The sequence below is a fragment of the Strongylocentrotus purpuratus genome, unplaced genomic scaffold, assembly GCF_000002235.5.
Source record: "Strongylocentrotus purpuratus isolate Spur 01 unplaced genomic scaffold, Spur_5.0 spur5_contig_839, whole genome shotgun sequence".
Taxonomy (NCBI): domain Eukaryota; kingdom Metazoa; phylum Echinodermata; class Echinoidea; order Camarodonta; family Strongylocentrotidae; genus Strongylocentrotus; species Strongylocentrotus purpuratus.
The window spans coordinates 1,129,116-1,144,278 of record NW_022145545.1 but is presented as its reverse complement, the minus strand read 5'-3'; the positions used below and the strand labels follow the sequence as shown (position 1 = coordinate 1,144,278).

Genomic DNA, 15,163 nt, shown 5'->3' with positions numbered 1-15,163 from the left:
AAGTATTTACAACAAATTAAAGCACACACGTACATCAATATGCAAGAAATTTAATTTCAAATGGCTTATACTTATGAAGTGAATTGAAGAGAGAAACTGACGGAAGTAAAAATAGAAGGTGGAATATTCGAGAAGAAGAAAAGGGGCTAGGAGAGGATGTAGGCAAAAAGGGAGAGAAAAACGACGGAAAGAGATTGAGTGGTAGAAAACAAAGAGAAAGGCAGGATAAGGAGAATTCAAGAAGTTGAGAATTGGAAAGAAGATAATAACCTATAAAAAAAGTGGATGTAAAAACCACATAAAATAATACAGTAAGCTCAAAAAACTATAAAACGTAACGCGAAAACTAAAGGCAGTGATAGGATCTGTGTGAATCGAAAAGGGCAACATGAACTAATTTCCAAAGGAGTCCTTGTATGTTAAAGTCACTGTACAGCAACTGATAAGAAAACATACAAAAAGTTGTACTAAAAAATGTAGACCTAGTACAAGAAAATGTCAGGATATATTTCAATAGATATTTGAAATAGTAATTTGGATTAATATTTGTTGTCAAGTGTGGTCTGAGGCCACCGCCACTTCAAAATATTCCATAGTGACGCAAATGCCTGCACCTATATATATATATATATATATATATATATGCTCACAAAACAAACTACCATCAAAAAACACTCTTCGGCGGTTTTCTGTTTTTCTTCTGTCGCTCAATATTTACGATGGCGACGTCTCGTCTCGACGCGTCGCAGCGATGCAGTGCTGTTTTGAGAAACTTCAAAAATTCGACGCTCTTCTTCTTTTTTTCGATTGATTTTGTGCAGTTTTCAAAGAACCACACTTCGTCGCAATGGGTTGTGAAGCTCTCCTTAAGATCTCTCTTGTCTTCTGTCGACAAGCTATCGGCGTGAGTAATGACCAACATCGGTGGATAACCTGCAAATTTTATACAGAAAAAGTAATTAATTTATTACTGATTTAATTATTTATAATTCATGTAGAAATAATTATTAAAGAGTGATGGTAGATACCATTTCTCTTGGAACTCATGTCTATCTCTCTTAATGATGGGAACTTAAAATCATTTAACTTACCCCATGTAACCAAAACTATTTGCCAAACATTTTGATCTGAAAGTAAGATCTCATGAAATTATAATTATGCTACTTTTTCTTTTTAATTTTGCTCTAATATAGTAACGATTATCCCATTTGTTCCAACATATGAATGATTCATGTAAATTGTTCCAAATTTATTATTCGGGAGGATCTTTTCTTCTCGAAAGACTTTTAATATGCTATCCTTGATTAATTTTGTGAAGTGCCCAAAGGTAGAAGGCGCATAGAAGAAAAACAGAAATTAGTTATATTTTAGTAGATATTACAAACGAAAGAGTCGATTTTTAATACGTCACAATAAATTGACCAATTGTCATTGTGAGATTCTTATATTTGTTAGTGATTTCATATAACACCCATATTTTCCTGTCATTTAAACGCTCATTCATTTAAAACTTTCGCCATTCTCTTGAACTATTATATTTCCGCTTTCATACCATCAAATAAATTTAGTAAAATGGTTAAATGCCATGTAATGCCATAGTGGGACTCCGATCCACAGGACTGCAAATATTCAGATCCATGGGCAAAAACCATAACAATAATAGACTTTGAACGATGCGTTTTTAAGTCTTCACATCATCATGGAATTCACCCAATACGATACCTACCAGTATTCTCTTGAAGTTTTGTTGCAAACTCGGAAAGAAACTTCACAGCTGCTTCCTTCTTGATAGAGTCACTGAAAAAGATTTTTGAAAGGTGATCGTGATATCTCTTGTTTAAATAACTAATGAAGAATCATTCAAGTTTCTCATAGGGTAAATTTCAGTCAAAATGTACTCTTTACTACTATACAAATTTATTTTAATGAACATTTATTAAGTCAATTGCGACTCGTTTCCCGAGTAATGATTGCCAAAACTCGTACCTCGAAGTATAAGATAGTTAAAAACTAACTTCGGTTTTTGACAAATAGATCCCTCGTTGTGAAACTGAAGAGGGGTACAGTGTTGACAGATATACCATCAATATTTTGGAGTATACTACCAAGGCATAGAGCAATATTATGGGCATGCTGATAACTGGCTTCTTACTTAACCTAATTACGAACCACATGGAGAAGTAAATATGTGAATTCGGAATTAAGAATCATCGGTTTTAAATCTTTTTCCATACTTACCTGTGTTTATAGACAAACACAGCGCAATCAATTATTTCCTCATCAAGAAGACGCCGGGTAGCATCTGATGAACCTTCTTCTTCTTTCTTGTCACCTATTTTAAGTGAAATAGTAGAAGTAGCAGCAGCAATAGAAGTAGTAGTAGTAGTAGTAGTAGTAGTAGTAGTAGTAGTAGAAGTAGTAGTAGTAGTAGTAGTAGTAGTAGTAGTAGTAGTAGTAGTAGTAGGAGTAGCAGTAGTAGTAGAACAAAGATAATAGGGGCACTTATGAAAAGGGGAATGGGCTCTTTTTTGTTTAAATGGGTGCACTTATCATTGGGAAAAGGGGCACATATGTATTTTTTTTTAAAGAAGAAAAAAAAAGTGCGCTTATCCGAGGGGCACCTCTCAGATTTGAATAGAGCAATTATCAAAAGTGAATAGGGGCACTTTTCGTACCTGGAAGGGGCCCTTGCAAGAGATTTCAAATAGTATTTATGAGAATTGAAAATGAACACTTATTGCAAATGAAAATGGAAACTTGTTGAAGGAAAAGGGGCACGTGTCAAATTAAAAGGGTGCTTATCAGAGGTGAAAAGAGGAAGGGGCAATTTTGGGGTACTTCAAAAAGTGGGGGGCACTGTGAACATAACTATTGTAGTGCATACACAACAATGAGTTTAAGTAGTTTCTAAGTTTAGTCGCCCAACCCTAATTAAGTCAACTATAAGGCGGGTATCTTCAATTCCTGTGTGTGTATATATATATATATATATATATATATATATATATATATATATATATATGCAGAACTTTTAGACGTTGTCTTGACAGGTTTCAACTAAACTGAATATTACTTCTAACTTTTTTTTTCTATTCAGAAACCCCAAAATACTCAAGCAATAACGAATGTTATTTACTTACTGATTTCATTCATAAACCGGTCCACATATGACAAATCAAAATCTTTCATGCCGCGATTGTCGAACAGATGAATATTGGGGGTGAGATGAAGACAGCTTCGAGGCATGGTGTCTCCTCCAGTTATATCTCCCGTTGATCTAGTAGGCTGGCTTCGCTCGCCTTCACAAACAATGGGGAAACATATCAGAAAAATACAGTGAGTCAGTATCGAACTGACAATACGTTTTAGGTTTACGAGGGGGAGCTGGGGACGGCAACGAAATATCTAGCAAATGTAGGATTATATGAATCGGGTTCCCTTCTAATTTGCGGCTTATTTTGACATTGAATTTACGTGTTAAAAAATGGAAGATCGTAATATCACCTTTGTATGCGAACTCAATAGAATTGATGAATGAAGACTTCCCAGCTCCCATCTCACCAAAAACACCGATGTGCGCTGCTGCTCTTTCATTTTCCGTTTCGGGTGTTTTGAAAGTGTATGTCTTTATTTTTTGTCGAAGACCTTTCAATTTACCTGCGAAGAAAACGACACATATCGTAAGATTATGATTACAACAAAAAATACCAATAGTTTAGCAATCAGTGTCGCCTTCATACACATTACGTTATTCAATATGACGTATTCATTCACAAACATACAGTCGAGAAAGTTAGCTTGAGCCAGAGGCTTAGACCGAGTTTCACCTTTCTCCAACCCAAATTTATCACACAACACGTGTCGTGTAAAGCATACACCCTTCATATACATGGAGCAGAATAATGATATAAATCATTAACGTGAACTTCGCCCCTCAAATAATCTCTTTCGATAATCATTAAAACATTATGGGCGACTGTTTCCAAAAATTACCGAACCTGCTGCCGAAGCCTTTATGTTTAAAAAAAAGTAGACAAAAGGAGCCAATAAGGTATTGATTGAAACATACACAAGCCCGTATCATTTCTACATGTTTACAATTAGAGTGTGATTAATGTCGAATGATTGATAAGTTTAAGGCGATAATTACCTGATGAACTTTTTTGCCCTACCGTACAGTTTAATGCACAGCACCTGCACTGGATATTGTCACGAGGATCTCTTGATCTTCCTTTACTCTCTAGATAAAGTTATATAATAGCATATTCTCCGAACCACAGTTGAGTCGCTGTGACGGAAGCAAAGTGGACTAACCGACATATTGATAAAACTAAGATGTATATATTACAATATGCATATTCATTTAATACATATATTACACTAAATTTAACGGTCTTTGCATTTTCTGATAATAATGACATTATCAGGATTGTACTCTCACGCAATCTATTTCATGTTTTTAGGAAGTTTACATTTTGATGTTTAATCTTTAAACCGTGTTTATTGACATTGCGGGGTGATCTACTTTGCCTATCAGGACTTTGGTTTACAGGCCTACCTCGTTTGTGAAGAACCACTCCTGACAGAATTAGAGCCATCAACATGGAGCCCCCGAATACAACAAAGGTGGTCTTTGCCCCAGTAGACACCCCTTGACCTATAACCATGAAGAAAAGCATCTTTTCATATAGTATGATAATGATAGTTCAGGTTATAATATCAAATCTTCATTAAGTACATCATCGGCTTGTCTACATAATTACAAATAACAATTCAATGGATCCACCACTTTTCCTTCCTGACTACCAACTTCACGTTCTCTCTTTTGTTATAAAGTGGTAACAAAATATCTCCTTTGAAATCCGATTAAGTGTATAGAAGCTGAAAAGATTGATTGAACTTGAAACTGATGGGGCAAAGAACATAACATACAGGTAAGCAAATACAAGCAAGATGAATTGGAAACACTAAACGTGACATATCTTGAATTTAGAAGGAGATGACGACTTCCTAATTCGATGTTAAGCCCCCATCACACCAAACTAGTTCTCACTACGTTCTGGAACCATCGTAGAAAATCGTTAAACGGGTTGTGGTCGGGTAGAATGTTTAAATAATGTCTATAACACGATCCTAGTTCGTTCATAAACAGTCCTCAATACGTCCTTCTCGTCTGTACCCTGTCCACAGTCAGTTCATATCGAGTTCAGATCGGGTAAATTTGCAATTTCCAGGCAGTCCAAGCCAGTCCGTAGTCAGTTTAAACTCGTTATTAACTAGTTCTACCTCGATCCCTATACGACCAAACACATTCTAACTAGTTCAGAGACAGTTCAGCTCGTCCTTATCTCGTTCTTAGTGCGTTCGAACGCGCTCCCAGAGCGTGTGCAATCACGTCCCGGCTCAAGGGTTATAAAACCCCAGAGCGTTAATTCTTGCCATTCCTTATTCCCGTTCAACTCCAACTCTTTAAACGGTGCAAAACAAGACATTCAAGCGAAGCCCCCATCACACCGAACAAATTCTCACTACGTTCTGTAAAATGTTGCAAAAACGGGCTCAAACTGAGTGCGAACGGAGCGAACGTAGGATAAACTGTTTTCGATCTGTTTAAGAACTTCTTGAACGGGCTCAGACTGGCTTGGACGGGAAGGGTGCTCTCGAACTTTGGGCCTGTTCAAAAATTTCCGAGTCCTGCAATTAGACGGGCTCACAATGTACTTAAACGAGATGGACGTACTACGAACGGAATGCCGTACTTCGGTCCTACTAGGAACGTGTTACAGCGTGACGTGGGCGAGCATTTATTAGCAGTAGTATAAGTGAACGAAAATGAGGAATGGCAAGAGCGTGCTGGGTAGTATAGCCCTCGAGTCTATAGGGGCACGTTCGAACGCACGAAGGACAAGATGAGGACGAGTCGAGCTGTCCCTGTACTAGGTGGTCGGGTTAAAAACTACCAGGAACAAGTTGCGAACTAGCCGTTAGAATGGTTTGGACGTATTGGGAACAAGGTAGATCTTGTTATAAGAACTGGTTTAAACTGATTACGGACGAGATTGGACTGCTTGGAAATGGTACATTTACCCGATCCGAACTTGATATGAACTGATTGTGGACGGGGTACAGACGAGGTGGACGTATTGAGGTCTGATTGTGAACGAACTAGGATAGTATTATTTACACATTCTACCTCGACCATTACCCGTTTTTGCGATTTTTTAGGACGGTCCCAGCACGTAGTGAGAACTAGTTTGGTGTGATGGGGGTTTGGCTGCTGCTAATTGATGCTCGACCACATGCAGTACGCTGTAACACGTTCCTATAGTAGGATCGAAGTACAGCAATTCCGTTCATAGCACGGCAATCAGCCCGTTTGTAGTACGTCCTCCTCGTTTTAAGTACGTTGTCAGTCCGTCTAATTGCAGGACGGGGACAATTTTGAACAGGCTCAAAGTTCTAGAGCACTCTAGTTCGGTGTGATGGAAGCTTTAACAGCAAAATACTCTGTACATGTTTGCCTCTTTTACCTTTCAATCGTAGGGCTAGTTGTTGCTTTAGATGACTGAATCATTATAATATAAGGTGGATGATCATTATGAATGCGTTACCTAGGGCAAGCACTGTCACTGTTGTTGACCGATCTGTTCCGTTGGTCGCTCGTCCCTTCACCGTGCAGGTGTATGACTGATCTTCGTCAACTTTGGCAGTGACGCTAATTGTAACCTCCAGCTCAGCTGTACCGTCAGGTAGTGTCTTCTGGAAATGTTCTCCAAGGGGCTGCGTCAAATTCTCCGCGGAGGTCCACTCAAGGGTAACATTCGGCTTGAAGCCAGTCACTCGACAGTCCAGGTTAAAAGGGTTGGTGTTCGAAGTTTTAACAGTGCAGAAGTTTCGGTATTCGTTCCAGGTCTGCTCACGGGCACACTGCTCGATGTTAGGAGTTGATACTAGTGCTTCATGAAGAAAAAAGAATATGATTGCATATACTTTCGATTAATCATCCTAAGACAACATCATGAAATGACCTTGTTCGACACCTTTTAAAAAGTGCGAACATCAAAATGACATATAACGTAATCTACAAAGATTTTGGATAGTGAATTATGGATATAGGCATCTGCCATGTACACCATACTTGTTATGATGGTTATAATGATAATAATAAGAAAAACGTTACTTATAAAGCCCTTACCACCGAAGTCTCTAAGCGCTATACACACAAAATAGACTGATATACAATTACATCTTATACAAAACTAAAAATCCTGTGGCTCATTTATAAAGTCTTGGGATTATTTGCCAATCATTAACTGCAGATAATCGGTATTGCTCATACTATATCAACTAGTTTGAAGAATGCTACTCCCTCTGTCTTATTTCAGCGAGTTGATTTTTGAGATCTTAGTATAGTAATAAAGATCTCATCCCAATAAATCAAATCAAATCAAATCAAAAAATCAAATCAAATCCCACTATAGGCCTTGAGTTTTTTCAGAACATATCTAACTAGATGGAACTTCGACTGCCCGCAGTCGAAAATGATGCCTCCGTCATAGAGCAATTTTACAAACCAAAACAGAACAATTTTTTTAAATTCAAGTTCAATTGTAATCCATTAACAAGTTCTCAGAATCTCGTGATTACAAGCAATTTCTCATATACATATATGACCCTTTGATCTTTGATCTCATGACCCTAAAATCTACTCAGTTCATTGGCTGTGCAAGATGTCCTGAGTTAAATAGTAGTCCATCTGTCAGCTCTAATGAGAATGCGTTCACAAGCTATTTTTGCATACATAATGAGCCCATGACCTTTGACCTTTGACCTCATGACCCAAGAATCTACACAGTTCATTGGCTCTGCAAGATACATACATGATCTAAGTTTGGCAGGAATCCATCAATCGGTTCTTGAGATAACGCGATCACGAGCTATTTTTGCAGACATAATGAGCCTTGTGACCTTTGACCTTTGACCTCGTGACCCCCAAATCGAATCATTTCATCGGCTCTGCAAGATACATACATGACCAAAGTTTGGCAGGAATCCATCAATCGGTTCTTCAGATAACGCGATCACGAGCTGTTTTTGCATACATAATGGGCCATGTGACCTTTGACTTTTCACCTCGTGACCCCAAAATGTACTCAGTTCATCGGCTTTGCAAGATAAATACATGACCAAAGTTTGGCAGGAATCCATCAATCGGTTCTTCAGATAACGCGATCACGAGAACGGGACGTACGGACGGACGGACAAACCGAAAACATAATGCCTCCGGCTACTTCGTAACGGAGGCATAAAAAAGACATCCCTACCGTAGACAACTAGTATGGTGTGCATTATCAAACTTTCTCCAGAATCGAATTCAACGTGACACTCGTATCTTCCTTCGTCTGGAACCTCGAGGTCATTGATGACGAGAGAGAAATCCTCATTCAAAGAAAACCGGTCATCCAAGCTTATTCGTTGCTGTTTGAAGTAGGAGGCTTTGGTTATGTCATTGTCGTTCTTCCAATACACTGCAACCACGTCTTCATTGGTGAAGTTGCATGGTAGACGTACATCTTGCCCGAGCCAACCGACAACGTGTTGCTCAGTACTACCACCTGTAAAGAGGGAGGGGTGGTAAACAATGAAGAGAAGTAGATAAAGAATATATGAAAGGAGAACACATAATTAAATTCAAATAGGAAATATATTCTTGTTCAACGAAGAGAGGATGGAATAGAGAGTAATACATCGATTAGAAGTAAAATAGTGAGAAAAACTAACGTGTTAATCCTGACACTGTCACGATTTGTACTGTCACGCTTTTTTCTCCCACACAAAATATATAAACTGGGTAGATGATATTCGGGCAAGACACGTCATCCCCCTACTTCTTAAAGTGACTATGCATCACATTGATATGCAAGAACATGAATGTCCGCTTCCGTTCATGACAGGACTAAAGGGAGTAAGTTTGGGATCGCGGTTGCTTGACATTACAGTAATCAAATAGGGGCATATATTTATACCCCTTTAACAATAAATGAGTCCCTAAAAGAAAATTGCAAACATGGGGAATCTGGCCTTTTAAATGTTGATGAGCATTTCCATCTTGTATAAGAGTCAAATTAAAACATTGAAATCAAAATATCACGAGACACACACACGGAGAAGCATCCTCACCATGCTTGTCAAAACCAAGAAGTCGTGAGACTATACAGTTGGCATCCATCGCTCGATCTACATTCTCCTCACACTTTTCCTGATTTGTCAATGTTATTGCTAACAAGAACACCTTACAGCTACACTTGTTCATTAATATTTGAATGGCTACTCGATCACTCCTTTTTTTCGTTAACCAGATCTTCTAACAATGAAATGAATGTGTCTAACAAAGCATGAAAGTTCGAAGATTGATGTTGGTAGAACATAAATTTCCTTTAATTTTAGTTATATATTATTGACGTTTTCTTGTGAAAATTTCGAACTTTTAAGGTTGGACACTTCGTTGACAACTTCATGTTGTAGCACATTTTTGTCATGGTGCTTATTCAGGTTATGAAACAGACAGTATATGCATGCATACATATACTGTCGTACAAAAGTTTGGTTACACTTGTAATCAGAAGTGATTTTTCACAATTATTCACATTTTACTATTTTACTTATCATCATATTTGTGGAACTGCAACAATTTGGTACCAAACAGAAGAGTAGACATCAGCATTCAAGTTGACACTAGGTAAAGTGTCTTTTTCTTCATGGAAAATCACACTTAATCGTTTATTCTTACAAGAAAAAGAGTGACTGAATAATATTGGTTTGGCATAAGATGCACATTTCTTTTAATTTTTTTTTTTTTTACAAATGATCATTTAATCATGTTTCAAATCAGAGAGACTTTTCATCAAAGAAGCTACTCCTGGCAGCAGCCACAGCATGGTATAACCTGAGCATCCAGATGGAATTTTTTTGGAGATAGTTAACTGGAAAGTCTATCCATACCTCCTGAAGAATCTCTAACATATAGGACTTCACTTGTCGGCCATTTTCTCTAAATTGGCAACGCGGTGTAAAATTTAAAATCACTATATCCGTGTGCAAATTGGCACGTTTCGATTAATTTTTATTTTCAGATAGGTTCATTTGATGAACTTTCTTATCTTTAGGAACTATGAAGGAGTGAAAAATAAGATTGATGATAATTTTGAGGAGGGAAAACTGATGAATGTCGAACATTAGAAAACTCTGAGATGGTATGCGCGAAAGAACTGTGTGTCTACTTTTGATTAGTTAGGACTTTGGTTTCACCAAGGAATAAATGAATGTGACCCGATATAAATTGTATATACCAACTATAAAGTTATTGCAATAGATACATTTTATAGCCTTACATTACATTAAGTTCAGTTTTATATGTTTCCATTATACAAGTCTGGAGGTCTACATGTACATTTTTATTGTACAATAAACCCTGAACAAATTATTTACAATGTAGGCGCTTCTTTTTGGTTTGCTGTCATGTGGACTTGTGGACTTTGGTTAATCTTTTACTGAAATCATGTATGAAATCATATATGCACAATGATGTGCATCTACATTCGTAGATGCAACAATTTGGTACCAAACAAAAGAGTAGACATCAGCATTCAAGTTGACGCTAGGTAAAGTGTTTTTTTCTTCATGGAAAATCAAACTTAATTATTGTTTATACAATTCGTAGATGCACATCATTGTTTTATAGATATACATGGTTTGGCCTTTCCACCTTTACACTTAAGATTTTTTAGAATGCCCGGCCGACTCGAAAGGGCACAAATGATCGTACCAGTAATCTCCGCATTCCGCTAGGGATGATATTTTTTTTTCGGGGGGGGGGGTAGCCTTTTTAAACACATTAATGCCTTCCTGAACCACAAATCTGATAAGTATACAGGTGTACAAAACCATACCAAACTTTTTGGGGACAGTGTCTACATAATTATATTTAACAAATACATTTCTTTCTTATATAACCATATATATTTGCTTTTCATTTTCAGACTTGTTTGTGTCAACCCCCCCCCTCCCCCCTCCTTTTTTTTGTTTGTTTTTTGTTGCCAGAGTCATGGATCTGTTCACTGTGTACGTGTTACGTTTATGTTTAATTTGTAAATAATTATAATTACATTTACCAACGTAAAATATACAATCAAATCAAATCAATTTCGTCATTTTCAAACTGATTACTGGGGTAACAGTATAACTAAATTCCAATAATCATATTAATACACTAAATGAAGACCCAGTTACCCTTCTAAACTATCATCCTAGGCCACTAAGCAATATCTTATTTTGAATTTATTCAATATGTTTAAACACATATTTTGTAATTATGATATAACAAATGTATATAATAAGCTGCTATTTAAATAAAATACATGCATTTGCATAGTCACATCGTTATTGAAATCATTCACCAAACAAAAGGCATCAACTTCACTCCAGCATATGGCCCGAATTTACAAAGGAGGTTTGTCGACAAACCTTGGTTTTCGTACGTCATATGACGCGATTTACGCGTTTTTTACAAACCTGGTTTGTAAAGAACAAAAGGAGGTTTGGCGAAACAAAAGGAGGTTTGAGCTCAAACCTTGCTTTGTGAATTCGGGCCATAATGTTCGGCAGACTTCTTCTACCAGCAATTAATGTTCGGTCATGCGAAAAAACTTACATGAGGACAGTGCACACAGGATTAGTAATGTTCCTAGATAACCGTTGAGAGTATGGGAAATCATAACTGCTATTTTCTCAGCCATCCTTTCAATATCAGCGTCATGTAATATATCAGTGATGGAAACAAAATTTAGGATGGAATATAAGGTGGCGGTTGCTACATTCTAGCAAGCTTAATTTATCAGCTTGAGTAGAGCACAATATTGAGAGTTCACCCTAGCCTTATGTATCCAGTGGCGGATCCAGGGGGGGGGGGGTTGGGGGGGTTGCAACCCCCCCCCCCCCCTTGGGCGGCCCAAAAAAAAAAAAAGGGAAAAAAAGGGAAAAAAAAGAAAAAAAGAAAGAAAAAAAGAAAGAAAAAAGAACGCACGCTGGAGAGAAACCCTTTCAAGTGCAAATATTGTGAGAAGATATTCAACTCATCTAGTAACTTAACCAAACACATGATAACTCTGGATATAACTATGTATTAAACTGTTACTTGATTTAAAAAGACGTTATCATGCACTGCTTTTTATGGTCTCCATTGTGTTAATAGATGCCAGGAAAACATCACTTACGGGGTTCAAATAAACACCCCAAAAAAAATCGGCTCGCCGCTTCGCGGCTCGTGGACGATGCTCCGCATCGTCATTATTTTGGTCAACCCCCCCTTAGTAAAAAGCTAGATCCGCCCCTGGTATCTCTATAGACCTGTAGCTCTTTCGCACCGTCCAATTAATGTCACTCCGCTTACTCAAAAGCGGTTGCGTATAACACTTAAAAAGGGACATTTATAACCTCATGAAGAAATTAATGATGTGCGAACATGACACGTAAAATCTTTCAATTTTTTTTTACTACGCGGTCAAAATTAAAATTAAAATTCTGCGGTCAATTGTTCATAAATACATCATCATTCTTTGTATCACTTTCACTGACATCACCACTCAAATAAGAAGTTACCGATGGCATCGAATTGACAAGGCGTAGGGATTTCTTCAAATTTATGTGTTATACCATGGACCTACATGGTGCGCTTGTTTAATAGTTCGCGGAGTGACCCTTGGACTGTGCGAAAGACGCAGAAGCATGATCCAGTCCAGTGGCCCGTTTAACAAAGCCTTTTTTAAATGACAAATGACAAAAATCATTGACAAATCTGCTGATAACCAATTAGAAGCAAGGATTTCAGTAGCCTATAACAAAAACTGTCATTTGATTATGAATTTAAAGGTAATATGTCCCATTTGATAATGAATTTAAAGGTAATATGTCCCATTTGCAGGCCCAAAAAATGAAAAAGTTAAATTCCAACTGCATTTGAAAGATAATACTAATTTAGCACTTCCCTAAAAAGGGTGGGCTTGAAAATGTCTTTAAGTGGGAAAATAACGACTATTTGTCGAATCGACGAATCGACTTAATAGCTATAGAGCCAGTAATTAATATTCTGATTTTCAGACCATTGTACTGAATGGTCGTACGTTCTATGCTGCGCAAAGATTCAATCAGTTTAATTTTGGCCATTACAAGAAGTGGGTTATTGATGTAGACAAATGCTCAGGTACCCTTTACAGCTCATTTTACGTATGTTATTACCAAAGAAAGAAAAAGAGCCAGTTAGTCACTCAATAGTGTCTGACAGTGAAATCTTGCAAGTAAACGGGTTTCCTTGCATAATTTGATTATTAGGACACTGCTAACGTTTATAGAACATACTTGTCATATTCATAATTCCTGCAAAGTTCTACAGAATTTGATGTTGGCTGCAAAAGGGACATAGTATCTTTAAGGGACAAGTTACATGTTCATTTATATTTTGGATTTTATTTTTTAAGTAAATAAACAATGTTTGTCATCCTTGAAATTAAATTGAATTTTTGATCTCCTGATCCCTTGATTACGTGTGTCGTAATATATAAGGCATTTCTTGTAGCTGTGGTTGAATGAATTTTGTACGATGGTATTATCACACTTGCTTTTACATGTATGACATAGAATCTTAGTTAAAGTTTATCATCACTTTCAATTTAAAACAAAAACACACCACAAGTTTAGTTTTATTTTGTTAGAACACACAATTTGGAATTAAAGTGAAAAAAAGATAATGGCAATCGATAACTCAATACTATTCACATTAAATATTAAATTGTTTCACATGCAAGTAAAAGCAACATTTTGTAAACACTGTTTGATCACAGATTACACTTTACAACTCTCAGCTTGCCTTTGCCAATTTTATTGTTTTGAAAATCTATCAAAGTAGAACATGATATGAAATAAAAACACATCAAATTGAAATAGAATCACCGAGGCTTGCAAGAAATCTACTCGGGGGGCAACCATTTCAATATCCTATTGTATTGCATAGAAATAATGTTTGAGTCACGTTAGAGTTGATGTAAGGTCCACACTTTAATCTATTCCATGCTTTTAACTATTGCAACTGCCCTAGATTGGATTTCTTGGAAGTCAGTACAAGATTGTGCAAATTTTACTTTCATATAATGGTGCAAGAGTATACAAAATCACTGCAAATTTGAAGAAGGCACATTTGTCTAGTAAGTTTAAACCCACCAGCAGAGGAGTCACATGAAGATTCCAAGGGGTCATGGTGGTGTTGGCCGATTTTTAATGACAATTTTGCTAACTATAAAGCAACATGTATATTATAACCACCCCCCCCCCCCCAAAAAAAAAAAAAAAAAAAAAAAAAAAGCGAGTCCCAAGATTATTTTTATACAGCCTTTGTCAACAATGGTTAAAAGAGGGTTCTCATACTTCAAACTTGCTGAAGTGGGTTAAAACAGATTTTCCAACAAGTGCCCCAAAAAATATAAAATGCATGTTTGTTTGTTTGTTTGTTTGTTTGCTTTTATTTCTGCGTTCAAAATAATACAATACATAATATAAAATGTGTTTACAAAGATAATATACAAAACAATTCATAAGATAAACAATATAGTCATGATACATAATGAATACAAAATAAGGAAGTGAGCTTAAACTTTTTTTTAAAGATATATATCCATATATACGCACATATACATACATATACATATATATATATATACATATACATAGCACATGCATACATACATACACATACACATATACACCTATACATACTCTCACATATAATATAATATAACACATATAATATAATATATAATCCAATCAATGAACGCAGGAGACCGCCATCGTGAGCGGTAAGGCTTGAAATTGATGGCGGCCTCATAAAAAGATTCGTGACTGAAATTGATATTTACTGATCAAGTGGGTGCATTGCAGGTGCAGGTGCTGGTGCTGTATGTAGCAGTTGAGTAAAATGAGGATATTGAATGACGAATGTGAATATTTATGTGAATATATTAATTTGGAGTATGGGATTCATAAGATTGAATGATAGTTTTTTTAGAGTGGTTTCAAGGAGTATATGGTCGAACAAGATTTAATATTGTCTGAAAGA

The 15,163-nt window shown here is 36.7% G+C and overlaps 1 protein-coding gene across 1 annotated transcript; it reads right to left on the bottom strand.

Annotated features, from left to right (window-relative positions):
• Nucleotides 1-152: 152 nt before the first annotated feature.
• Nucleotides 153-3,986, bottom strand: LOC576240. The gene is made up of 5 exons (XM_030987288.1): nt 3,505-3,986; nt 3,141-3,299; nt 2,239-2,332; nt 1,727-1,797; nt 153-933 (listed from the first exon to the last, which is right to left on the bottom strand). Exons 1-5 carry the CDS (start codon nt 3,554-3,556, stop codon nt 665-667), a joined length of 645 nt encoding a protein of 214 aa, XP_030843148.1. The 5' UTR covers nt 3,557-3,986; the 3' UTR covers nt 153-664.
• Between the last annotated feature and the right edge of the window lie 11,177 nt (nt 3,987-15,163).